Source organism: Electrona antarctica, assembly GCF_951216825.1.
Source record: "Electrona antarctica genome assembly, chromosome: 22".
Lineage (NCBI taxonomy): Eukaryota > Metazoa > Chordata > Actinopteri > Myctophiformes > Myctophidae > Electrona > Electrona antarctica.
The window spans coordinates 39,592,564-39,619,934 of record NC_136805.1 but is presented as its reverse complement, the minus strand read 5'-3'; the positions used below and the strand labels follow the sequence as shown (position 1 = coordinate 39,619,934).

Here is a 27,371-nt window from a genome sequence, read left to right as displayed (position 1 = left end):
AAACAACCATGCTGTTTTCGAGCTCAGACGCACCAACCCAGCCACACACACACCCACACACCCACCCACACGCACAGAGTCACTTAAGGAAGTGGTTGCACCACTTAATAAAAATAACAGAAAAAAAAGTTAAATATTACCTTCTAGAGTAGCTGATAGACAAAGCTGGTTAGCAGCAGAACAGTTTACCAAGACTTCGTTTCTGCACTCAGTGTCAGCGCAGTTGTAACATTGCAGTGCATCAGCTGCATTGAGGAACATTAGATTCATAATATGTACAATGCTAACAACTTGAACTGCTAAGTTTATTACCTTGTAATATTTTAATTAATTTTCATAGTTTTTCACAGCACAAAATGTCATTAATATTGTCAAATAAATGTAAGAAATTGCACTAGAAGGATGAATATTGTCCAATTTATTTTAATGTCAAATAAATGTAAGAGATTGCACTAGATGACTAGAAGGATGTTAACCAAATAGAACCAAATGTGACACAATTGATATCTAGTCGATTTACCTGCATAGAAGAGGCTCCAGGTGAGACACAGCGTCCCCAACAGCTTCATTTTGAAGGAAAGGATGTTAGATCAGTGATGGTGCTACTAGTGTCTACACCTCCAGTCCACATATGATGTGGCTGTTGTAAGGATCTAATGCGTGATTTAGTGATTTAGAATTGGATATTTGCCTAAACCGACTGTAATGGAAAGCACCTAATTTTTTTGGATTAGCGTCAGCAGCTACACCCTGGGTAATTAGTGTGTCACACACACACACACACACACAAAGTCAAAGTCATACGATTTGTTGGAATGCTGTGTGCGCACGCACACACCAAAGCGCCGGGAGCTGGCACTTTGGTGTAGGCAGGCACAGATAACAAGGAAGTATTACAACATTTTAAAATGTATAATTTGCCTCTGTCTGGTATAGCTGCTGAAGCTAATCCAACAAAAATGAGGATGCAGCGAAGGTGCAACAAAAATGAGGATGCAGCGAAGGACACACACACACACACACACACACACACACACACACACACACACACACACACACACACACACACACACACACACACACACACACACACACACACACACACACACACACCCTAACCTATACATCTAAAACTTCGATTCCCGCGTGTTACAATGGTGACATGGATCGGATTTCCCCATGGCAGGAGGTGGGGTGTGTGTGTGTGTGTGTATGTGTGTCGGGGGGGTAGCAGAGTGGCTCACAGCCTCAACCTGATAGCCTCAAGCGTCTAATATCTCCCCCGAGTCATAGGCATATCATATCCCTTTGGCTTAGTGGTTAAGATGTTCGCTTTCCACACGGGAGTGTTACATAATACATATGCAAACAGGAGGGGTAGACGACGAGGGTCAGATCTTCATCCTTCAGCTGGTATTCCGGGCATTACTGAAGCATCCACTACTACTCGGGACAAGCTGTGAATGTCAAGACTACACTCGTGCCCGACTGTGATGCCCGACCGTTTGTACCGTAGCTGCCAAACCTGCGCATGGCTGACAGCAGCAGGGAGTGGTTCCCCATCACCATGTCTAAGGTCTTCATCATGTCTAAGGCTCCTCCTTGAAGTCCTTCATTGTTCAGCACCGTTTCCTTAAACTTCTCTATGGTGGAGCAGAACTTTTCTCTGCCAAAAACATCTGGGGAAAAAAAGCAAACAATAATTGAATACAGTATATACTTACCGTATGCATTTTTTTGTAGTTAGTCATTAAATTGACCTGATGCTTTAGTAACCTCAAGCCCTTCAGTAGCTGCCTTGGTTGAACTCGACAACGTTTGCAACTGGACTGTAATTCAATTACAAAGAAAGCCATATGCATGTTAAACTTTTGCTCATCCCGGTCTCCAATAAACAAAAAGTGAGAACAATCCCTCATTAAACTGACCCGTTGTTTCAGCATCCTCAAACACTTCAGAGTCGCTCTCCAGAGGTTCAAACATTTCAGAGTCGCTCTCCAGAGGTTCAAACATTTCAGAGTCACTCTCCAGAGGGGCGAACAACATTCCATTTCCTTCTGCGCTGCCACACTCAGCCTTGGATATCTTATCATACAATCTGTGAAAATATGACATATCACCACTAAAACCTCAAACAATCAAACTCAGATAATGTAAGGACTGAAGGTGCGTTCAGACTTGAATTTAAATATTCGCCTCGGTTCGTCCCGTTTGTGCTGCGCCAGGTCGCGCCGCACCCGTTCGCGGCGCTCGCGCAACTTCTTGTCTTTGCATTAACTTTGATGTAATCGCGCCGCTCTAACCATCCAAGTCTGAACGCACCTTAAGGGCTTACTTTCCAAGACATGTTATAACGGCAAGATATCTTGGTTTCAGAGATATTAAAATGATTATATACAGCTGTATATCTATATTTTGTGTGTGCGCCCGTGGGCCGCATGCGGCTCCTGCTTAATGTATCTGCGGCCCGTCATGGTCAGACCAATACAAATATAATTAGTTATTTTCATTGTTTTGAACAAGATTGTAGGTATTGTATTGTTTGTTCCAAGAGAAAGTGATATGGTCTGATGTCGCTGATCAGAAACATATTTTCCATGAGTTTTTCACTAACCTTTGAAGAATCACCCGGTCGCTTTAAAAAAAGCACGTCGTTTCTCATAATGTCGAGACATATTCCAAAACCGCCATCCAAAACAAGAAGCGAGAACAGAGCGACCCGGAGGCTGCCATGATTCACCATAGGATTGCATTGTGACTCCATTACCCAGAAGCCCTGAGAAGCGAGTGCCGGTTATTGTTTTCCGGTCACGTGATCCAAGCGTGTGACGTACCCGCGGAAAACCTTGTATGTCTTAAAAGTTATCAAAATCTCGTTGTTGGGAGGGAAAGAGGTCTTTATCAATTAGGTCGGGTAACTCGTGTTTGGGGGTCAAAGTGTTACCACTTACATATTGTTTTACCTGTGATAATCTGTTCAATATTTTCTCTTCACGTTTTGTGAATGAAGTCACATTTTGTAATTTCATCATTAATCGCAATGTTTGTGTTCATTGATGTTTGGCCTTATAGATGGAAATGTGACTTTTTACTGTGTGTTTCCTTATTTTTTAGACTAGTCGTGTAGTCTGTTACAAATTAAATTTGTAAACGTTTCAATATAATACTGACATTTTTTAGCTTGTGGCCCTTGAACTTTTGCAATTTTGCTGAGTGGTTCCTGAGCCATCTTAAGTTGAGTGGCCCTGGCGTAGAGCCACGCCACGCCAAAGTGGCACCGCCACTGTGTGTGTGACTTGCAATGTGTTTGTTGAGAGGTAGGGCATTCATTATTTATTAACCAAAATCCATAGACCAAAACAATGGACAGGCAAATATATTTCCAGAGCAATTGATACAATCCAAACCTGTGTGTGTGTGTGTGTGTGTGTGTGTGTGTGTGTGTGTGTGTGTGTGTGTGTGTGTGTGTGACTGGTGTGCGCAAGGGGCCATTTATTCTTTGGGCTTTCTGCTGAGAGGTAGGGCATTCATGAATAGATTTTTGGTATTCAACGTTAAATACCTAAAAGTAGTCGAATAGTCGATTATTCGCTGGTGAAATATGTTTTTCATCCAAATGTCATTTATCATAAAAAGCTGTCTTGCAAGCTTTGGACGTCACGACACGTCTCCAATCTAACTTGCTTGTGTTCCATGAATTCCATCTTCCTGTCCTGCTGTATACGCTGTACAAACCTCACGACAACTGGACTGGTTGTGGCTTGTTGTTGTTTGTTTTTTTTTATTTAAATTTTATCCCACGATTTTGCAACCCAGTTTTTTCACCCAGTGCCAATTATCTAATTATCCTGGGCGCTACACTTCCTCTGCCAACCTGGGGGGGGGGGGGGGGCAGCGGGGGGGCAGCAGCCTCCTTCTATGCATGAGGAGTCCAAGCTGCTTCTTTTCACCTGACAGATGGAACACATTATTCCGACCAGTTCCTTTCCCCTCCATCAGTCTCCGTGGCTGGCCAGGGGGAGGTAGTTTTAGAGACCAGGATTACTGCATGTTTTTGTGAGGGTACCTACCCTAGGGGACACGGGGAGAACATGCAAACTCCACACAGAAAGGCCCTTTCGCCAACCCCACCTCGGGTATGGGCACTGATGACGCGGAGGAGGGAACACGCCCCCAGCGCCCACAGCACAGTGCCCACAGCGGGAATCGAACGTGTGTGGCTTGTTGGTTGACTTGCTCCACTGTTGACACTTTAGTTGCACATACAGTATGTATACCTCACAATGGTGAAGAGTACCCCTAATGGCAGACTACCAGCAGAAACACCCTGCACTACTCGTTCTCATTCACACCACCAAATGGAGGGTCAACTAAACTCACAACAGAGTGCTTTTAGAAATGGATATAATCTTACTTATAATTGTTTATAGGATGTGTACCGTTTTGTCTGTTTTTGTCTGCCTTTTATTTTTCAACTTTTATTGATCCTGTATTTAAGGTTTGTTTGTTTGTCTTGTTTTCTGTTGTCTTTTTTCTTTGGGGTGAAAATTCAATGTCTTTATTCTTGTACGTTATACTTGTGGGGTTTATTAAGAGAAGCTGTTAATGCCACCATTTATTATTTTCCAACTCCAGTATTTCAATAATGCTTCTGTGAAAAAAACAATAAACAAAGAAATGGATATAATCTTCATCTTTTAATGCAATATGCTTACCGCTGGCAATATGCTTACCGCTGGCAGAATCGAAGGTCAGGGCAGGTGGCTCGGTCAGCAGTAACATATACATAGTCGTCACTGTACTTCGCTTGAAGGTCACTTTGGAGGACTGTCAGGGCCGAACGTGGAGTGTGCCCACTTTCAAAAAGTTTTGTTAAAGTCTCAATAGCCTTTTGACCAACGTCTCTGTGTTTCAAAGAGCCAGCCGAATATATGTCATGGTTGTGGATGTTCTGGAGAGTTATCACAGTTGGATACTGTGGCATGTGTAGGTCCTTACTCCTGAGACAAACGGCACAAAATATGTTAGCCTTACATTTGTGGAATAGTTATGGAATGACGACACTTATTGGGAATAAACTCACTCTGACTTTCTGCCGTCTCCTCCAGTGACATGCTTGACGGTCAGAGTCATTTTAGCTGGACAGTCAGTGTTTTTTGACGTCCTTCTGGTGGTTGACGTGTCTGATCTCACATTCACATGGTGCTGACATTTGTAGACCATCTGAAACATATATAGATATTATATCAACCCATTGTACTACAATAATAATGTTTAATTGTTTATTGAATGGATCCCCATTAGCTGATGCCGGGGCGACAGCTAATCTTCCTGGGGTCCATATAAAATACATACAAAAAGTACATAAATACATAATTACAATTTATTCTATAAAATTAAATGCAACATAAGAATAACGGTTGTTGTTTCTCAGCTGTAATTAGTTAGGTAGTCATGATGGTTTACTTTATTACCTTACAGAGAACCTTTTTTCCTGTACATGTTTTTTTGCAGGTGACCCTCCATGTCATGGGGGTGCAGCGTGTCCTCAGAACCCACTCTTTTGCTTCTTCATCGGTCTTCAATGTGAGACGTATGGTAGCACTAACTGCAGTATGGTCAAATTCTGTCTGCGTCTCCTCAACGGAGCACACATGATAGTCAAATCCTGGTGGCAAGCATTTCTATCAAATATAAATTGAATGATGTTATACAAGGTTTTATCTTGAAACAAAGTTCATGCAGCAGTGGCATCCCAAGGCAAAAGCCAGTTCCCCCAGTCAGTACAATTAATGTGAAAACGATGGGAATACTGTAGGTGCCAATGGTCTGAAAACCATGGAATGTTAGGTGCGAATGGTCAGTGTTTTCCATCTCTCTTCAGTTCCCCCAGCCTGCCCTTCACTGAATAGAGAGTATGCGCATGCTTAAAGTGAATGGCACATCGAGTGGCAAATCGAGTGGCAAAGCAACATGCCAAGTGAGTTTAACATTGTTTAACGTTGTTTAATGCAATCAGATATGACTTTTCTGTGTGGATGGCTGGGCTGTCAAGGCCAGAAAGTAGTTTTTTGCCACTCAGTAGGCGTTCCTGCATAACTTCCTGGTTTGATGATGATGTCACGCGCATACCCTCTATATCAAAACCATATGAAATGTACGTGGCTTAACCTTGATGGAAAGCAAACAGCATTTCTAACTAAAACTACTAAACCTACCTACAAATAAATCAAATGTAAACCGAAATGAATAAACCCAGTAATGCACGTTGTGACTGACCTGTAGGGCAGGACATTGAGAAAGATCAACATCTCCACATGGAGTTGTGCTTTCTGAAATGGTACTGTGAAGACAGACGAGAAACACATTGTTATGATGCTTAAACTAAAAAAGAAAGTTGTGTCTCCATTTGTTGAAGCTTCACACAGTAGCCTACATTTAACTAAAGAGATTCAAAACAAGCCGCTGGATTTTTATTGCATTATATAAACATAATATTAATACATTATTATACATTATATAGCCTACAAAAGAGCTTTGTGAGACATTTGATTTTCATAATTATAGAACTTCAGCTGATGAAGTACATTTAACTAAAGAGATTCAAAGGACCGCAATGGAAACAAGAACTGCACTCTGTCGAGAGCCTACTTGCGCGTTGCACACAAGTAGGCCATTTAGTGCGCAAGCAGAGCACGCAATTACTGTCGACCGCTACGAACCTTCAAATCTCAGCCTCTCTGTAAGATTGAAATTAAATACTAAAGTCGGGTTAAAACTGGCTGTCAAGGGTGACGTAATTACGATATGTTTCAATATTGGTTGGGTAACAGGTAACGTATGTCTACATGTATTGAAAAGTTTGTTGTTCAGTGAAATTGCTGACCACCCAAAAATGTTCAAATTAAAGAGACTTTTTGGTGTATGTATTTCCACATTTCCAGAAACCATGGTTCTGACAAAACAGGAGAAAAATGGAGCATATCAATACTCAGCATTTAAACAATAGTCAGGTATTGCAATAAATCAATTAACTCAAAACATCTAACTCAAAGCATAATATAAACAATACAATAAAGAAACAAGGGATAACATTTTGATCAGTGACGTATGGCTTGGGTCTGGAGTGGAGAACTGTGTGAGTGAACTGTGTGGAGTGAGTGTTTGTAGGGGAGCACATGGGGTGCGTTCGGAAATGCGCACCGGGAATGTGGTCAGTTTGTTGAGTGTGGTGGGCGGTGACGTCACAGTGTGCCTTATTTACGAACGACCACAGCTGTGACGCATTCACACCGCCGACACCGGACAACCCCAGCTTCAGGGTAGGGTCGCTCAGTGCGGGCACTCGGCACACCCGGTGCGCAGCGCACTGGATGTTCGAACGACAACGCACCAAGTGCACTGAATAAACGAACAACAAGAGAGCACACCAGTGCGTTCAGGGCGCATTTACGAACGCACCCCTGAGCTGACAATGGCAATCAGCCCAGAGTGCTGATGGCAGACACCTGTGGGTGATTGGTGCAATTGTGGTGGTGGAAGGGGAGTTGAGTTGTGAATGGTTTTGTCCACCAGAGGCTGCCATTTGTATTGCCTGAGGAAATTCTCAACAACATCTAAGTTGTAAGTTGAAAGTACTATACTGGTCGGCTGGCTTTTTTATGTGCGTATGCTTGGTAGGTATATCGGGTATGTCGGGTTATAACTGGCACGTGCATCCATACCAGCACGACCACAATACTTGCACGCTCTGCTTGCACAAGTAACAAGACCCCAGCTTTAATGCATTGTACGATAAAAACATAATAGTTACATGATATTTGTATATAATACCTCATTGAAGCCGTTGAATTCAGCATTGATTCCTTCGGTTGTGTGCGTTTTGGCAGCATGAATGAGATGCCTCGGTGGGTGTGATCTTGGCTAGGTCACAGGCACAGGTTCAGACGCGCCTCCTACATACATTTAAAAACATGAGAAACGAAACTTAAAGGTGGTGCAAATTAAGTACTCACATTTTGTATTAACACATTCTGGACGGGAACCCCTTTTGGTGTTATAAGCATTTATGTTGTACTTTAGCTATTGAAAAATAGCAGACCTACAAGCTCATAGCACGGCACCGAGTGCCGCACTACGAGCTTGTAGATCTGCTATTTTTTGAAAAATCGAATCAAATCAAATATTTTGAATATATATTCTTTCACAGTGAACGTTTTTAACTCAAATCTTTGCTTCTGGGGGGTCCCTGGAACAACAAGTTTTCAGATGGGGTCGGCGGCCAATTGCATATAATTTTTGGGGTCCTTGACATGAAAATGTTTGGGAACGACTGACATAGAAACATAGGTTTTTTAAAAAAAAAAACTGGCAGGATTTAGAAGACATTTGTTTAAGTAAAAGTATCAATACTGGAATTCAAAATTGACTTGAGTAAAAGCACAATAGTATTAGTAATAGTATTTGTAAGAATAATCAAAAAGTACAATATTTGCAGAGATGTAGTGGAGTAGCAGTAAAAGTAGGCTACTAAAATACTCCTAAAAGTAAAAGTAGGCTACCTCAAAATTGTACTTATTAAGTACAGTACTTGAATAAATGTACTTAGTTACTTTCCACCACTGGGTACAATGTGACTGATAATGTAATGGAAAAAACGAGTGTTCAATACAGTAGTAGGCTAAATTAATATTAGGGTTAGCACTGCTGCAGTCAGAAACTGAAAACCAGGTTCACTAACATCAACATCAAATCGAACGACATCACTGACACGCTTGATGTGGCCAATTACTTAAACATCTTCTTTACAAACATAGCAACAACTCTGGTTAACAAACTGTCCTCTAAGTAGTGTACTCAAGTACTGTACTTGAGTACAATTTTGAGGTATTTGTACTTTAGAGTATTTCCAATTTTGAATAGCCTACATTTAATTCTACCCCACTACATCTAAGAGGCAAATATTGTAGTTTTACTCCACTACAATTATTTGAAGACTTTAGTTAGGCTAATAGCTACTTTGTAGATTTTGATTATCATTACAACACAGAGAAACCACTTCAGCCCTATATACATTTTGGCGATTTGAAAATAGCCGATTAACAAGCTCATGTGTCGCAATGCAAGCTTGTAGATCTGCCATTTCAAAAGATTTTAAAACCTTTTATAATACCTTGTGAAACGCGACATTCTGCATTAATGAGTACTTTTTACTTTTGAATTCCAGACTTTCACTTGTATTAATAGTAAGTAGGTTGGGAGAGGCTTATTGTCGGTATATCAACCAGTAACACGGAGGAGTCTGTCCCCGTTACAATGCGCTATAGACCCCTGGGAGATTGATACTGGAGGTGGAGCGCCACAGCTACCATCAGTCCATCAGCCCCCAGTATTGTATACGCCGAGTTGGTGGTGCCCGGGATCAAACCCATGACCTTGTCCAAAGGCAAGAGCTCTACCGACTGAGCTACCCGGACACAAACTTGTATTATTTAGTATTATTTTATTTCTTTACTTAAGTAAAAATGTAATAATACCTCTCTAATATTTCTATTTCCTACCAAACAAATAATGACAATCAAAACAAATACAATATAGCCGTTCTTAAAGGGATTGTGGAATATATATATATATTTTTTTGTAATTGTTTTTAGGTTTTCTGAGCTCAATTGCACCCAAAAAACATGAAGTTAACATTATGTAGATTTGCGGTGGTCTGGGGTTTTCTGGCTCAAACAAGTTCTCTGATTTTCCTGCTGTTTGTGATGTAAGAGCCATCAAATCCCATATATGTCAATGGGATTTGCCAGCAGATGTCACGGTTTTCACGGCTTCCAAAACCCCAGAGAAAACTCCAGACCACAGAAAATCCACTGAATGTTCAAAGTTTAGGTGTTTTGGGTGTAATTGAGGTCATAAAACCTAAAAGAAAAACGAAAAATAATGAATACATTTTAATGTCATGAAACCTTTAAATAAGTAACCAAATGAAGACCCCCTAATATTAAGTACTAATATTTCTCAGACCTTTATTCACTAAAACTGTTGATCTTGAATTTCCAAAACTTTACTAACAAAAGTGCTGGGAGGAAACAGAAAATAAAATAAAGCATGTTTAAAAATAAAGCATAACAAAACCATTAGAATGCGTGCTCTACTCAGGGGGAGTCTTGGAGTGTAATCTCTGTAGCTGGGTGCAGATTCTTGAAGATACAAATGAAAAACGTAATATCCGCACTCAGTAGGCTATAGTCTCTTATGAGCTTCTTTATTTTTTCATTATTTTATTTTTATTTTTTATGAACACACAGCAGCAGTCTAGCTAGAGAAACGGACGTTTCGGCACGTCAGCCTTCCTCAGCGTTTCAAACTTATGTCTGACAAAGGTGACAAATATAGTATAGGCTAGGGAAAAAAAGCATACAATGATAACCTTAAATGGGAATATTTGGGTCTGGATTACAGTAAAGTGACAATTTAACAACTTTTAAGACATTTTTAATACCTTGAAAAATAAATAAATAAATAAAAACTGCAGTTGACTTTCCCCCAATATGGGTTAAAGGCAAAGGCAGACCCGTGTTGGAATCCCAAATAGAGGGTATGTGCGTGACATCATCATCATACCCAGAAGTTATGGGCGACTGTGGCTCAGGAGGTAGAGCAGGTCATCCAATGATCCATGGGTCGGCGGTTCGAATCCCGGCTCCTCCTGTCTACATGTCGAAGTGTCCTTGGGCAAGACACTGAACCCCAAATTGCTCCCGATGTGCTGGTTGGTACCTTGCATGGCTTCCGCTGCAATCGGTGTATGAATGTGTGTGTGATGGGTGAATGTAATGCACAATCTATGTAAAGCGCCTTGGATAAAGGCGCTATATAAATGCACCATTTACCATTTATGCTGGAACACCTACTGAGTGGCAAAAAAATACTTTCTGGCCTTTACAAACAGAAAAGTCCTATCTGATTGTATTAAACAACGTTAAACTCACTTTGCCCACTCGATTTGCCATTCACTTTATGCATGAGCATACCCTCTATATGCAAACAGGAGGGGTAGATGACGAGGGTCAAACCTTCGTCATTCAGCTGGTATATCCTTCGATACATTATTGTATGCATCCTGGGTGGGCATTGCTGCAGCATCCACTACTATACTCGGGACAAGCTTAGGGGCAGCGGTGGCCTAAGGGTTAGAGGAGTGCCCTTGTTGCCGAAAGGTTGCCGGTTCGATTCCCCGGACGGGCAGGAAAAACCTGGGTGGGGAAGTGATTGTCATCACTCACCCAACACTGCTGAAGTGCCCTTGAGCAAGGCACTGAACCCCCAACTGCTCCCCCTGGAGCTGCTTAGTGGCCAACAGTATAAGACTCAGCTCCCAGGTTTTGTGTGTGTGACTGTGTGCGTGTCTGTCTATGTGTTTCTATGTGCAGGGCGTTGCTGAAAATGAGCACCTGTGCTCAGCTACTTCCCTGGGTAAATAAATAATTAAAAAAAAAAAGCTGTGAATGTCAAGACTACACTCCATTCGGGTAGCTGTTGCGATGGTCCATGCTTGCCACATTCTTCTTTGGCCTCAATGCAGTGAGCCGACCTCTGCCTCCAGGCTTGACCCTTCGGCGAGCAATAGAAGTCAGCTGTGCTGCTGCTGCTATCGTGCCCGACTGTGATGCCCGACCGTTTGTGCCGTAGCTGCCAAACCTGCGCATGGCTGACAGCAGCAGGGAGTGGTTCCCCATCACCATGTCTAAGGTCTTCATCATGTCTAAGGCTCCTCCTTGAAGTCCTTCATTGTTCAGCACGGTTTCCTTAAACTTCTCTATGGTGGAGCAGAACTTTTCTCTGTCAAAAACATCTGAGAAAAACAACAAAAAAAACAATAATTGAATACAGTAAATATACATATGTTTCATTTAATTTAATTTCATATTTATTTATTTCATTTCAGTTATGGTTTTACATGATTATATTCATTTTACTTTGTACTTCTTTTTTACATATTCCATACCAGAAAAGAAAAGGAGCAGGAAGAAGATGCATCTTATTTATACCTGCCCCTATATGTATTTGTTTTGTAGTTCGTTTTCATGTTTTTGCTTATAATTAGTAACCTCAAGCCCTTCAGTGGCTGCCTTGGTTGAACTCGACAACGGTTGCAACTGGACTGTTATTCAATTACAAAGAAAGCCATAAGCATGTTAAACTTTTGCTCATCCCGGGCTCCAATAAACAAAGCAAAATGAGAATTACACTGACCCGTTGTTTCAGCCTCCTCAAACACTTCAGGGTCTCCCTCCAGAGGTTCAAACATTTCAGAGTCACTCTCCAGAGGTGCGAACGACATTCCATTTCCTTCTGCGCTGCCACACTCAGCCTTGGATTCCCGTATGCTCTTATACAAGCTGTGAAAATATGAGACATCAATTCACCACTAAAACCTCAAAACAACCAAACTCAGAAAATGTAAGGACTTACTTTCCCAGACAATATATCTTGGGTTCAGATATATATGTATATATATATATATATATATATATATATTCTTTTTTGTATTTTATTTTTGTAATAAACTACTTTATTATGTTGCATATGTACTTGTTTTGGAAGTTTTTACTGTTTTTATTATTTATTAACCAAAATCCATAGACCAAAAAAAACAATGGACAGGAAAATATATTTCCAGAGCAATTGATAAAATCCAAACCTGTGTGTGTGTGTGTGTGTGTGTGTGTGTGTGTGTGTGTGTGTGTGTGTGTTTTACTGGTGTGCGCAAGGGGCCATTTAGGCTTTCGTCACAACACGTCTCCAATCTAACTTGTCCTGCTTATGTTCCATGATTTCCTGTCCTGCTGTTACGCTGTACAAACCTCACGACAACTGGACTGGATATGGCCTGTTGGTGGAGTTGCTCCACTGCAACATCAGTTGCATACAGCATGCCCTTCACAATGGTGAAGAGAGCATTTTCTATCCTGCAAGTCAACGTAATGCACTTTGTTCCATAACCACTTCCAAGCAGCTTGGAGGACATGACAGGAGCAAAGCAGCCTGGTTGCTCCGGGGAATGCTCTGCACAGTGCCCCTCTCTCTCGCACTATCATCACTCATGCCCCTCATGCCTGTTCTGGCAGCAACTCTTTCAACAGCTGCAGACCCTTAAATGGTTACCTCATCTTAACTTTGAGTGAGGATGACCCCTAATGGAAGACCACCAGCACAGCGGTGTGTGAGAAGCAGAAACACCCTGCCGTTCTCACAGACACAGTCCATATTGCCAGACGAGTCGATGAAATAAAGTTCACCACTGGGACTCGTCCGATGCACACGCTTCATAAGGGGGTGCAGACGGCAACAAGAGGGGTACCTGCGGCTGACGTCGTCAACTTTGCACAGGTGTCGCTACATGTGCGGTTGTACTGCGCAGCTTGTCTTTCCAGGGCAGCAAGCATGACCAATAACAAACCAATAACATCAATATACAAACAGGCTATAAAAATCATGGATCAAAAACCGATGAGATGGTATAAAAAATAAAAGAAAGGTTAAACAACCTTTTTAATTTTGTGGGTTTTTTTCTACCATGAAATTGTTTTTTTAAAATGATTACATGGTCATGTTTCACCTTTGTTCTCTGGACTGGTCTTCTTGAGCTCTGGTAGAGAAACTACACAAGCCTCAACAAGTGGTAACTGTATTGTTCCCCAGGTGTAACAATTATTTCGGGACAGTCTGCCTTCTCGGTAAAGGACAGTCTGCCTTCTCAGTAAAGGACAGTCTGCCTTCTCGGTAAAGGACAGTCTGCCTTCTCAGTAAAGGGTGCAAACCTTTGGAACTCCTTGCCTATACGAGTCTAAAACTAGAGACGGGTGGTAATGTGTTCTACAGAGGACTCAACACTATGGTTGAAATCGACTGTGCTCACTAGTTACCTGAGTGATTACGTTTACTTTTGTTTTATAGGTCAATGTAATGGGTATTGTAAGTTTGTTGTCAAATATTATTAGTATGGTGTATATTATTAGATTAGATGCATCTGCATGTATTTGTTGTAAACGATTGTTTTTAGTAGAGGTAGTTCAGATTTGTATAGAAAGGCCTAACCAGGGACTGGGGTTACAAATAAGCCTTGGCTATAAACCCTATGTACAAGGCAACGGGTTCATGATTTGACAACTTGATACATTGTTTTTTGTATTGTCCCTGTTAAATAAACGTATAAATAAAGGAATAATAATAACTAGAACTGCACTGTCGAGTGCCTACTTGCTTGTTGCACACAAGTAGGCCATAAATGGCCTACTAGTGCGCAAGCAGAGCGCGCAAGTACTGTCGACCACTACAAACTGTCAAATCTCAGCTTCTCTGTGAAAGAACATTTTAAATATTGCCTCTATATGTATATGTAATTTGTAAGTTGATTAGCGCTAGCGGTATAATGTGGTTACTTTGCGTATGCCCCGTTTGATGCGTATGTATCATAGCAGCATATGACGTCAGGGTATAACTGGTATAACTAGCTCTCAATGATGACGTAATAAAGATGTGGATTAAAGGACCCAATGCCAGGGTGTAATTGGTTTTCGATGGTGACGTAATGCCCCTATGTATACATGTATGTAATCTGACACCACTGCCATATCAAGCACAAGTAGTCATTACGTCATACGCTGGCACGGTGCACACACATCAAACGGCGACATACGCATCGAAGCACTGGACGAAAACTATTACTTGCACGCTCTGCTTGCGCAAGTAATAAGAAATGATTGGCCCTGCACTCATGCCATACTCCTTTGTAAGTGACTGTTTTGCAGTCTGTTTAAAAAGACAGTGTACTGATTATCAATTATCTGATATTTACTGCCTTATTTTTCTGTTCAGTGTTAAATACACTGAAACACTTGACGCCATGGCCTGTACTACTGTACAGTAGTACTGATGAAGCTGTACTACTCATTCACAATTTCACACCAAATGGAGGGTCAACTAAACTCACAACAGAGAGCAAATATTAGGAATGGATATAATCTTCATCATTTAATGTGCAGTATGCTTACTTCTGGCAGAATCGAAGGTCAGGGCAGGTGGCTCGGTCAGCAGCAACATGTACGTAGTTGTCACCGTACTTCGCTTGAAGGTCACTTTGGAGGACTGTCAGGGCCGAACGTGGAGTGTGCCCACTTTCAAAGAGTTCGGTTAAAGTCTCAATGGCCTTTTGACCAACGTCTCTGTGTTTCAAAGAGCCAGTCGAATATATGTCATGGTTGTGGATGTTCTGGAGAGTTATCACAGTTGGATAATGTGGCATGTGTAGGTCCTTACTCCTGAGACAAACGGCACAAAATATGTTAGCCTTAAATTTGTGGAATAAATTTGTGGAATAGTTTTGTTCGAATGGCGGCACTTATTAGGACAAAACTCACCTTGACTTTCTGCCCTTTGCTACAGGGATACGATGGACGGTCAGAGTCATTTTCGCTGGACAGTCAGTGTTTTTTGATGACCTTCTGGTGTTCGCTGTGACCGATCTCACATGGTGCTGACATTTGTAGACAATCTGAAACATATTTACATATTATATTTCACACATTGTACTACAATAATGTACGTGTAAATTGTTGTTTCTCAGCCTTCTGATTGGTCCCTGACTGACTAACCAGCAGGCTCTTTCTGCCTTGTTCCACCCTCGTTCCGCCTTGTTTATGTTGAATTTGCTAAAACATCATTTTTGGAAAAATAACTAAAAACAAACATGATATGCCCAGTCACCGTGCTGCACCTGTGATGTTCCTTTTTACTGACACAAAGTTTAAAATAACAATTGAGTGCACAGGATATCAATAAGAAGCAACTGAAAAACATGTTATTTCAATGGTAGTGGATGGAGAGAGAGAGGATTTTTGTCCAACCACATGACTGCAACCAATGGGTGCGAAGAGGGGCACAACCAGGGGCGGGACTTGACCAAGGGTGAATTATAGTTAGGCAGTCATGATGGTTTCCTTACATTACAGATCGTCCTTTTTCCTGTCGTTGTCTTTTTGCTGTCGACCCTCCATGTCATGGGGGTGCAGCGTGTCTTCAGAAGCCACTCCTTTGCTTCTTCTTCCGTCTTCAATGTGAGACGTATGGTGGCACTAACTGCAGTATGGTCAAATTCTGTCTGCGTCTCCTCGACGGAGCACACGTGATAGTCAAATCCTGGTGGCAAGCATTTCTATGAAATATAAATGGAATGATGGTTATTCAATGTTTAACCCATTTTGACCTGAGATCAGATTCTAAAAATGTCTTCTACATCCTGACAGTTTTCTGAAAAAGCTATGTTTCTATGTCAGTCGTTCTTCGATTTAAAAAAAATAGCAGACCTACAAGCTCGTAGCGCGCCACTCGGTGGCGCGCTACGAGCTTGTAGATCTGCTATTTTTCAATAGCTAAAGCATAACGTAATGCTAACACCAAAAGGGGTTCCCGCCCAAAATGGGTTAAGCCATGGAACATTTGGAGATGGGCATGGAATGTTCGGTGATAATTGGTCATTAATGGGGCAAAGAACTGTTCCACTAGTCTACAACAAATAAAGGATAGAGTACAAGGTCTGCCTCCTTAGCCATTAGTGCAGTGGTTACCAAACCTTTTTCATGTCAAGGACCCCCAAATTGACACCACTTAGCCCGCGGACCCCCATTTGAAAAGATATGCCAGGGACCCCCATAACTAAGAGAAGATTTTTACGGCTCTAGCAGTGATTCTCAACCCGTTTAATTTCAAGGACCCCCAGTTTGACATGCATATTAGTCTACAGACCCCCATTTAATTGCATTTCTAACTCTGAGACCCCAATTCATATTGTAAAATCAATGTTAATTTAACTCTGAGAGTGTACAAAGTACAAACGGAACTAACGGGTCCATTTGGTTCCAAACTATCATTTGGCTGGGGACCCCCTGGAACTCCCTCAAAGACCCCTGGGACCCACTGCATTAGTGCATCCACAGTAACGCCCCTTCCTATCTAAAAGGAACTCATTGCCCCCACAACCTCCACTCTGGACATTCAAACACACCTAAAGGCAAAAAGACGAATCTCCGCACTATGGGGGAGCGGGCCTTCTGCTCAGCTGCTTTAAAAAGGGGACTAAAGACCTTCCTTTTTAACAAGGCTTTTTGCCTAAATGGACTTATTATGCTATTGTGCTTTTATAACCTTTTTAGCCGTGTGTATTTAGCCACCGATTAGAATGCATCAATTGTTTTTAATTCTTATTTTAGTCCCTTTTAAAATATTTCATTAAATATGAAAGCCATGGAACATTAGGGCATGGAATGTAACTGATAATGATCTTTAATGGCTTTCTTTGTCTCCATCTCACTCCAGTTTTAACCCCCAGTTCAGTCAGACAACTCACGGAATAGATTTAAACAATATTTATTATAGAATGAGAATACAAGTGTGCATGTGATATTTATCTTGGCGTTCGGCTCTGCTGCATTTACTCCCTGCTCGGCACGATTAACCATCATAAACATTTAAGGGTAGGGAGATAGATATACAATGAACCCCCCATGGGGGACAACGAATAGCAGAGCCCACTGGTGGTGCTGGGGAGGCGGTGGGAGCAAACAGGCGCATACCAACAGTCCGGGGACAAATGACAGCAGGAAGGACAGAGACTGAGGTGAGCTTAAATAACACGGCAATTGGTCAGCTGTAAGAATGAACATGAGTGTAGTACCATGGTAATACGCATGCATATGCGCCCGTGGCAAGGCCCGTGACTGACTGAACTAACTCCGCAAGCTACGTGTCATTCAATACACTGAATATGAAAACCATGGAATTTGGGCTTATAGCAAACGGCATTTTTTACGAAAACGACTTCCTACAAATGAATCAAACATAAACTGAAATGAATAAGCCAAGTAATACACATTGTGACTTGCCTGTAGGGCTGGATATCGAGAAAGACCAACATTTCCACATGGAATTAAGGTCGGATGTTGAACAAACGTGCGTTGAACAACATCTCCACATGGAGATGTGCTTTCTGCAATGGCACTGTGAAGACAGACGAGAGAAACATTGTCATGATGGCTTTGGCTAAAACACAGAATTATGAATGGCCCGCAATGGAAACAAGCCAGCAGCTTGGCAAATCCTGTTGTGTTGATTTCATCGACTAAGGGCCGATTCATACTCCTATTTTAGAGCCGAATAAAAGTCGGTTCGGCTCTGTAGAGCCTACAATGTGACGTCATTTGAGGTTCGGGGGGGGGGGGGGGGGGGGGGGGATACCGTCCTAAAGACGGCTCTTCGGTGCTACTGAAAATTTCTGACGAGCCGAAATCATTTCGGCACTACAGCACCGAAACAGCGGTAAAATAGGAGTATGAATCGGCCCTAATACTATGACGACTACATCTTTTCACTGACGAAAACTAAATGGAAGCAAAATGAAAACTATGCTGATGGCTAAAACTAAAGCCATATTCGCAAGAGACTAGTATTCCAGCCAGGACCCCAGGTAAAAAAATAATCACGGAGGACGTCTGTTTTTTTTAATCCAGTACGACTCATCCATGTCTGTGATTTACTCTGTAATTACAGGCCAAATGACCTACCATATTTCAGCAAACACCGGGGTCCTATGATAATTGTAGTCCCGTGCTAATCGACATCTCAGAAATTTGGGGTAGAATTTAGTTTTCACTGATAGTTTTGAGAGCGTCTGGATGCAAATTCAGCTCATAACTGTACACAGCATGAAAACAGAATGGTCGGAGCAATTTGGTCTTATCAGTCAGGTTAGGTTGAGGGTACTTTTAAAAATCAATCCCCAGCTAAATGATAGTTTGGAACCAAATGGACCCTTATGGGTCTGTAAATGTGGGAACGTACAAATGGAACCTAATGGACCCTAATGGGTCAATTTGGTTCCATTTGTGCACTCTGAGTTAAATTAACATTGATTTTACAATATAAATTGGGGGTCCCAGAGATAGAAATGCCATTAAATGGGGGTCCGTAGACTAATGCATGTAAAACTGGGGGTCCTTGAAATTGAACGGGTTGAAAATCTCTGCTAGAGCCGTAAAAATCTTCTCTTATGGGGGTCCCTGGCATATCTTTTCAAACGGGGGTAATACATTCCACAGGACTAAAATGTGACTAAAACTAAATTAAACCTATTCAAAAGACTATATCAATGTTTCTGTAATCATTTTTATCCACTTCAACTAAACAGGCACTAACGTGGAACCCACAAGGAAAACGGAGCAGAGGGAGACCCAAAAACACCTGGCGAAGGAGCACAGAGCTAGATGTCAAACAGAAGGGACTGACGTGGAAACAGCTGGAGAGGATGGCGCAAGACAGACGAGGGTGGAAACGACTCATCAATGGCCTATGTTCCGAAAGGAATACAAAGGCCTAAGTAAAGTAAAAGACTATAGGACTAAAACTAAAATTTTCTGTCGAAATAAACACTGCTGATAAAGTAGGCCAAGTACAAAACTACAGAAATGCATATACCACAATGGATTGTAGTTTCATAGCCTACATTTAACAAACAAGCTTCATAATCATACCTCATTGAATTCAGGCTGAATTCAGCGTTGCGAGATGCATTCCTTCTCCTCCTGCAACTGCAAGTTGTTCTCCTGTGCAGGTGTAGAAAAAGTACTATATTTATTCCAAGCTGCTTCTTTTCACCTGACAGGAAGGAATTTCCCCGGCCGGACGTAGCGCGTGGCCAGGGGGAGGTAGTTTAGAGACCAGGATTACTGCATGTTTTTGTGTGAGGGTCCCTACCCTAGAGGACACGGTGAGAACATGCAAACTCCACACAGAAAGACCCTTTCGCCAACCCCGCCTCGGGTATGTGCACTGACGCCGCCAGCGCCCACAGCGTACAGCAGTTAAAATGTTAGGTGCCTATGTTAAGTTTATCAACTGTATCTTGGTTCTGAATATGATACCTTTAATTTTTTTAAACTTGTGGACAGGCTCGACCCAGCTAGACTCCATTTCTACCAGCGCAGGGATAGCTTTCCTCAGAACCTCATCTCAGAGCTAAAGCGTAGATAATAGAGGTTCCAAACGGATTGATTGATTGAAGTATACACTGACACCACGCTAGACAGGAACGCCCAAAAACGTCACATCCGGGGTAAGAATTTACCCCGGAATTTTCTATGGCTACCAATGCAACTTGGTCCAATCCTTAATCACATACGGACAAACATCTATGCCGATGCCATCTAACTTGCGGAGGTAGCGTGCCTTGTCCACGGGCAACAGATCTTTCAACGTATGGCATTGCAAATACGCTTGATAATCGCTACTCTGCTCAATATTGTTTTGAAAATGCCGCAAATTGCATTGCAGTGAACGAGCGAAAATCACAACTTCCCCCGTTTGTGGGCGGAGTCAGTTTGAGGCGCTGTTTACGCGCCGTGGTGTCAGTGTATGTATTAACAGTTTGCAGAATTACAGTACGCTTCAAGCACAACTCAAAACAAAAACTGTTAACAGTGAGTGGACGACCCAATAAAGCACTACACTTGTTTACATGAGGGTCCACCTTGTTCAATTCATCATAACATTTAGAGACGTACAAATATGCACTTCTAAAGAACAGGTAAGGAGGCTGGTCAGCACTAATTAAGTGCTACCCACAACACCAGAGGGAGTTCAACAAACTATGTGCAACCCAGATTCGGCACAAACAAGGGACTAAAGTAATTTCGCTCCTATGGCACCAAAATGTGGAACGCACTAACAGTCATTAAGACATGTGAATCCCTTGACTCCTTCAAAACCGCTCTTCAAGGTCACCTACGGACGGCTGCAATTCAAAACTGGGCCCCGTAAAATCTTAATCCCCCACCTACCCACTCCTTTTTCCCCTCGCTGTATATGTTTTTTTCCCCCTTTTATGATTTCCTGTTTTTGGCTATATAGAAGTGTATATTTGTACGTCTCTAAATGTTATGAAAACATTGAACATGGTGGCCCCTATTGTAAACAAGTGTAATGCTTTATGGTGTCGTCCACTCAGTCACAGTTAACAGTTTTTGTATTGAGTTGTGCTTGAAATGTACTGTTAATACATACTTCAATCAATCAATGTTGTTTGTCCCCCCTTTTTACCTCCTCTATGATGATTTCCTGTTTTTTACTATATAGATTTGTACGTCTCTAAATGTTATGAGGAATTGAACAGGGTGGACCCTCTAAGTGTAATGCTTTATGGTGTCGTCCACAGTTAACAGTTTTGCATTGAGTTGTGCTTGAAATGTACTGCAATTCTCCAATCTCTTAATAAATACTTCAATCAATCACTGTTTACATACTAGTCTGAAAAATAAAAGACAAGCAGAGACAGGGTGAGTTTGACGTGTGGTTTTGTTGTGTTAGTGTAGTCAAAGCAAAGCAAAGCTACTATATTTACCCAGGGTAACTGGACTAAGCATCAGATACTTGTTTACAGCCAGGCCCTGCTCATAGAACATTTCATGGTAGTGGTTCAATGCTTTGCTCAAGGGCACTTCAGCGGTGGTAATTTTAACGTGCCGGTCCGGGGATACGAACTGGCGACCTTCCGGTATCAAGACCGCTCCGCAAACCGCTGCCACATAAAAACAATTGACCCTGACGTGATTTGAACACGCAACCTTCTGATCTGGAGTCAGACGCGCTACCGTTGCGCCACAAAGTCTTGTCCACTGTTGTTGTACCAACCTGGTCTGTGTAGTTTGACCTCGCGGTATTCTGTTATATTTATAGCATGTGATTCTTTCTTTCACAATCCCACATTTGATCGATTGAATACTAAAATACTAGTAGAACGCCTGCGGTCTCAGATGCTGTCTTAGCAGTCTGCAGAGGAGGAGGAAAAAAAAGGTCTGCTAATAGGATTTAAAAGCCCAGAAAGCCTATGTATGGCTTGTTTCCATTGAGGTCCTTCCTTGTGCGTGTAGTCAATCGAAAAAAATTACAAATGTGTGTGTCTTCAGCATGCAGACAACTTAGTGAACACAGTCAGAGACGATTTTGAAATAGAAAACACTCTGCAAGGAGAGCGCCATTTCTTCTTCTTCTTCTTCGTCGTCTTTTCTTTCTCTCCACCTATTCCACTTCCGGTTATTTTCTCCTTCTTTACCGCCACCCAGAGCCCGCCACCTATTGATGTGGAGCGTACGTGAACCAAAACGTCTGATGACTGCTGACAAACCATAGACATAATTAATGACTCAGTCTAACAATGTCTGCCAACGAATCAACAATAAACACAATGAATACACTAATACAAAAAAATACAAAAGAATAATAATACATATTTAGTATTATTATTAGTGTGTTATTTAGTATCCTATTTATATTGTTATTTTTTTTCACAATATACATTGGGGTCTCAGAGATAGAAATGCCATTAAATGGGGGTCCGTATACTAATGCATGTCAAACTGGGCGTCCTTGAAATTAAAATAGGTTGAGAATGTTCTGTTAGAACCGTAAAAATCCTCTCTTATATGTGGGGTCCCTGGCATATCTTTTCAAATGGTGGTCACGGTCGGTGGGCTAAAAAGTGTCAATTTGGGGGTCCTTGACATGAAAAAGTTTGGGAACTACTGGCCTAGACGTTTTGTCCGGCTTTCTATCCCTATACTAGTGGAAAAAGTATATATTTTTTACTCAAGTAGTATAGTAAGTATCAATACTGCAATGCAGAAATACTCTGTTACAAGTAAAAGTCTGGAATTAAAAATGTATGACCTATAGGTCATACATTTTTAATTCCAGACTTTTACTTGTATTAATAAGTAGCCTATAATAAGGTCGGGAGAGGCTTATTGTCGGTATATCAGCCGGTAAAACGCAGGACTCTGTCTCCGTCACAATGAGACCTGATGGAGGAGCGCCACCATCAGCTCTGGCTACTACTCATACGCTGAGGCTAAGTTGGTGGAGCCCTAATCTGAGTTCCCAGAAGTTTTATTTTTCGCCACTAGGGGGGCGAGAAAGACAGTGGAGCCCGGGATCGAACCCGTGACCTTGTAGACCTCGGCAAGAGCTCTACCGACTGAGACACCCGGACACAAACCTATATTAGCATTTCTTTACTTATTTGCTTCAACATCTCCAGCACCACACAACTTACAAGTTTTACTAATTATACCATTAACCGCAATTTAAAAACGTCACTCACAATGTTGAATCAACCATAGATGCTCAGTATAACCTGAAAAAAAAAGAAAAAAAAGGGCTCCACTGGGGTCCAAAATAGGTTCATAAGTTAAAATATTAATTTGTAATACAGTTGAAGAGCCTTATAGACAGAGGTCTTGCAGTTTACATGAATATTTAAATGTATTATTATTATTTTTTTACTTCCAATGTAGCTTTTATTTATGTCCAGAGTATACATTGTGTATTTTTATTTATTATGTTTATTGTATTTGACTACTGTATTATTTGATTGGTAAAGGAAAGAAGAGAAATAAATAGCATTTAAGAGGCGACCTTGGCCTTGTGTGCAAACAGTAAGGGAAGATGACATGGTGCAATATTTCATCCTTTAGCTCGCTGGTTTCCAAACTATTGAGGTCGAGACCCGAAAGAGAGATTAGACCCGGCACCCAAACTAGTGAAAATAGCAGATCTACAAGGACACACGCAAGCTTGTAGATTGTTTATTTTCACTACTTGAGTCCTTAATTATTATCTTAACTTTATTTTTTATTTATGGACTTTTTCGTTTTAAAATGTATAAAATATATTGGGGAAAAAAAAAGAAATACATACATTTTTAAATGTAGGAAAAGAAGATGGGATTTAGTTTACTCGAGTCGTGATCCGTTAAAAAAGGTCCGTGTGACCCACAAATGGGTCCCAAGTCCGAACCAACTGTTTGGGAAAGTGGTGTACTGTGTGTGTCCTGGCATATCAAGCTTGCTGCTGCAACCACGGGGACGACCAGTCCCGAGGCCTTATGGCTCGTCTGTCAGCGCGACCTCCATGTTGTCCCCTATACATGACCTGCTGCGTGTCAAGATGTGGTGAGGTGATGAACTGTATGTCCAGGGAGCGCCCGTCAAGTGTAAAGTCCTTTAATTCTTTCCTGGCGTCCTCTGCGTCTGCCCTTTTTTCGAAGATGACATCTGCAGTGCACAGACTCCTTCTAGACCGGTCGTAATGAACCATGGCCTTCTTCAGATAACCAAACCTGGAGAAAAGGCCCTTGAGGTCGCGATCGGATACTCTAAGGTCGAGGTTTGAGACATGGAGGTGGCCTCCAGTTTCCAAACCGGGCCGGTTCTCAACGCTGCCGCCAGCGTTGAAGTCACCGTCGGGACTCTGTTGTTTAGGCCTGCTGTTGTATGACGGCGGTCTGCTGTGACCGGCGCCACCGCCACCGCCGCCATTGTCATGCTGCCGCTTATCCGGAAGCTGTTTAGGCGGCCTGCTGTACGGCGTCGGTCCTCCTCGACCACGGTTGATGTTCTTCCTCATGGTTATGGGACCACCGCCGCTGCCACCTCGGCTGCCTAAACCTCCTCCAAGGCGACCGCCATCATGGCCATTACTACGGATATCGTGGCCTGCATTACGACTATCGTGGCCAATACTACGGATATCGTGGCTTGCATTACGACTATCATGGCCATTACGGCTATGACGGCCGCTGCCCGAGCCCCCGGCGTGACCATGGCTTCCTCTTCCGCCTCTCTGGTCCCTCTGCTGCTGTTTGTTCTGTTTGATAATGTCGTCTAAGGACATATCCATTTTGTCGCCCAAGGACATACCGCCCATTTTATCGGCCATATTACGCCTGATCCCAATAATGATAAACGACTAAACGTACAAAACAAGTACACCCTGGTGCGCGACCTAAGTTAGTAAAGAGCAATCCGCGTCACAAAAAAATAACAAGTATAACACGTAAATACCCAAATAGCACGGTACAAACTGCGATGAACTTGCGTTGTGCAAGCTTTTATATTGGTGGCGTGACATCAGACTTTGCTCTCAGGTGTCGTCACGTCACGCCGATTGGCTGAGAGCCACGCTTTTCAAATATAGAAATATAGCACTCAGAGTGCAACTTATTTACCAGAATAATTGTAATCCTAGCAATGGCCGCTGCAGAGGCTAGTCACTAGAATGGGCTCAGTGGAACCAGCTATAGGCCAGGTGGAACTTCATATTTGGGCACATCTATGATGTCAATCATCTATGACAGGGGTGGGCAACTTTGACGATGGATAGGGCCACTATATTTCCTCACTCACTCCAGAGGGGCCACATTGCATATTACTGTTCTAGCAAAAATAGCCGATCTACAAGCTCAAAACGCGTGAATTGGAATCCTGAAAAGTAACATTATTGAATTTCAAATGCCTTTCAAATTACTTTAATTATACTTATGTACTTTATAAACTAAATACAAATACATTGGACATAAAAAAGACATAACATTTTAATAATACTACTCATTAAGCTACTATAATTTAGACAGAAGTAATTCAAGCGGGTCATGTTTTCAAATCAATAATATATCAGTATTGTGATATTAACCTGAGGGCCACATTAAGTGATGTTGGGGGCCGCATGTGGCCCCCGGGCCGCCAGTTGCCCATGTATGATCTATGACGTATCTATGACGTATTACTACATATTTGGGCAAGATTTCAGCCTGATCTGGCTGCTATTGACTGCTCTCTGTCACCATCTATTTAACTCTCTCCCACACATCACGTCCACTTGGCGGATGAAGGTGGACTTTCCGCCCATATTTGGACCTGAAGGGCGTGGGCGGAGACCAGGGCGTTCGTTAGTGATCATTTCGGAACGGTATGAGTTTCAGTGATGGCGTATTGCAGTGGGAGCACGTCTGACATAATGTGGAAAAAAGTTGCCATTTCTAAAATTATGTTTATTTCCCAATATTTCAAATGTATTAGAATGCAGTGTACACACACACACACGCTTTTTGTCATGCCAGCTATTCTTAGGCCACTCATGGTCAGTTTATGCACATGGCCCAGGCTTCCGAATATCAGTATGGCAAATCTACAGCGATACCCCAGGTTTGTTATACTTCCAAGTAATGGTTGATACTTAGAATGTTTATCTTGGAATGCCTGGTCGATGTACAAATCAAAGACACACACACACACACACACACACACACACACACACACACACACACACACACACACACACACACACACACACACACACACACACACACACACACACACACACACACACACACACACACACACACACACACACACACACACACACACACACACACACACACACACACACACACTTTTTTTAGAACCGGCTGGGTAACATTTTATCCAGCCTATCCTCACTAATCCCGTGCCAAGGGCAGGGCTAGACATTAAACCACTACTCCTATATGCTTGATCTGCACTTAGTCGGCCATCAAAAATAGCCGATATATGTGTGAGCTTGTGCTATTTCCGTGGCGAAACTATATATATATATAATTTGTAATTCTCACCTATAATTACATGCCCAAAATAGGGACGCAAGGGCCACTGAAAGTGGTTAAAAAGAAGTGTCGCCATGGTGATCTGGGTGGAGCATTCTTCGACACAAAAGAATTCCAAAACACATAAAGTGTACGAGTTGATGGGGCGTTGTCCCACAGAGGAACGCACTTCCTCACACACTTCACTCACCTTTTGTGACTTTGGGTGTTTTGTTTTTGCGACATGACTCACATGTCCTTTTTATGTGACAGGACGCCACTGATTGACATTTATCCATTGACCGTCAATGCTTTCCGTGTCCCACACGCCACACCTGCAAAGTCACAATCAAATATTAAAATAAAATCTTTCATTCAAGTAATGCACTCAAGTAAAGTGCACAACTCTGCCAAAGGACGAAACATTTCAAACAAAACTCCTAGAGGTAATATCATGATAAGTCAGGAAGAAAATGTATTCATCCATAAGGGTAAAAGGCTCAGGGTTCAAGGTATCATCGGAATAAATGTGCCCCACATGTGCTGCAGTAGTTCGTTTTAGTTTCACTTCGTTTTTCAGTTTGGTAATTGACATATAGTTTAGTTTTAGTCTTAGTTTTAGGTATTATAAGGACATCCTTCATTTATAGAAGCTGAAAAGGTCAGGGTGAAATATATATTATTGTATTTTACCTAACCCATTTTGACCTGAGATCAGATTCTAAAAATGTCTTCTACATCCTGACAGTTTTCTGAAAAAGCTATGTTTCTATGTCAGTGGTTCTTCGATTTTTCAAAAAATAGCAGACCTACAAGCTCGTAGCGCGCCACTCGGTGGCGCGCTATGAGCTTGTAGATCTGC

At 42.0% G+C, this 27,371-nt stretch overlaps 1 protein-coding gene across 7 annotated transcripts; it reads right to left on the bottom strand.

Moving 5' to 3' along the window:
* Window positions 1–1,350: 1,350 nt before the first annotated feature.
* LOC306915791 (uncharacterized protein) lies at window positions 1,351–22,109 on the bottom strand. Of its 7 annotated transcripts, XM_079493416.1 has the most exons (10): window positions 21,745–22,109; window positions 19,590–19,661; window positions 17,946–18,060; window positions 16,010–16,219; window positions 15,426–15,559; window positions 15,060–15,326; window positions 12,259–12,404; window positions 12,114–12,166; window positions 1,761–1,776; window positions 1,429–1,679 (listed from the first exon to the last, which is right to left on the bottom strand). In XM_079493416.1, the coding sequence occupies exons 2-10, from the start codon at window positions 19,592–19,594 to the stop codon at window positions 1,444–1,446; spliced, it is 1,182 nt and encodes a 393-aa protein (XP_079349542.1). In that variant the 5' UTR covers window positions 19,595–19,661; window positions 21,745–22,109; the 3' UTR covers window positions 1,429–1,443. The 7 variants fall into 7 exon arrangements, with proteins under 7 accessions (XP_079349540.1, XP_079349542.1, XP_079349543.1 ...); XM_079493414.1 differs by lacking the exons at window positions 12,114–12,166; window positions 12,259–12,404; window positions 15,060–15,326; ... (3 more) ...; window positions 19,590–19,661; window positions 21,745–22,109 and adding exons at window positions 1,929–2,098; window positions 4,734–5,000; window positions 5,084–5,223; ... (2 more) ...; window positions 7,834–7,955; window positions 10,627–10,657 and having other exon boundaries at window positions 1,351–1,679; window positions 1,761–1,829; XM_079493417.1 differs by lacking the exon at window positions 12,114–12,166 and having other exon boundaries at window positions 1,761–1,829.
* Between the last annotated feature and the right edge of the window lie 5,262 nt (window positions 22,110–27,371).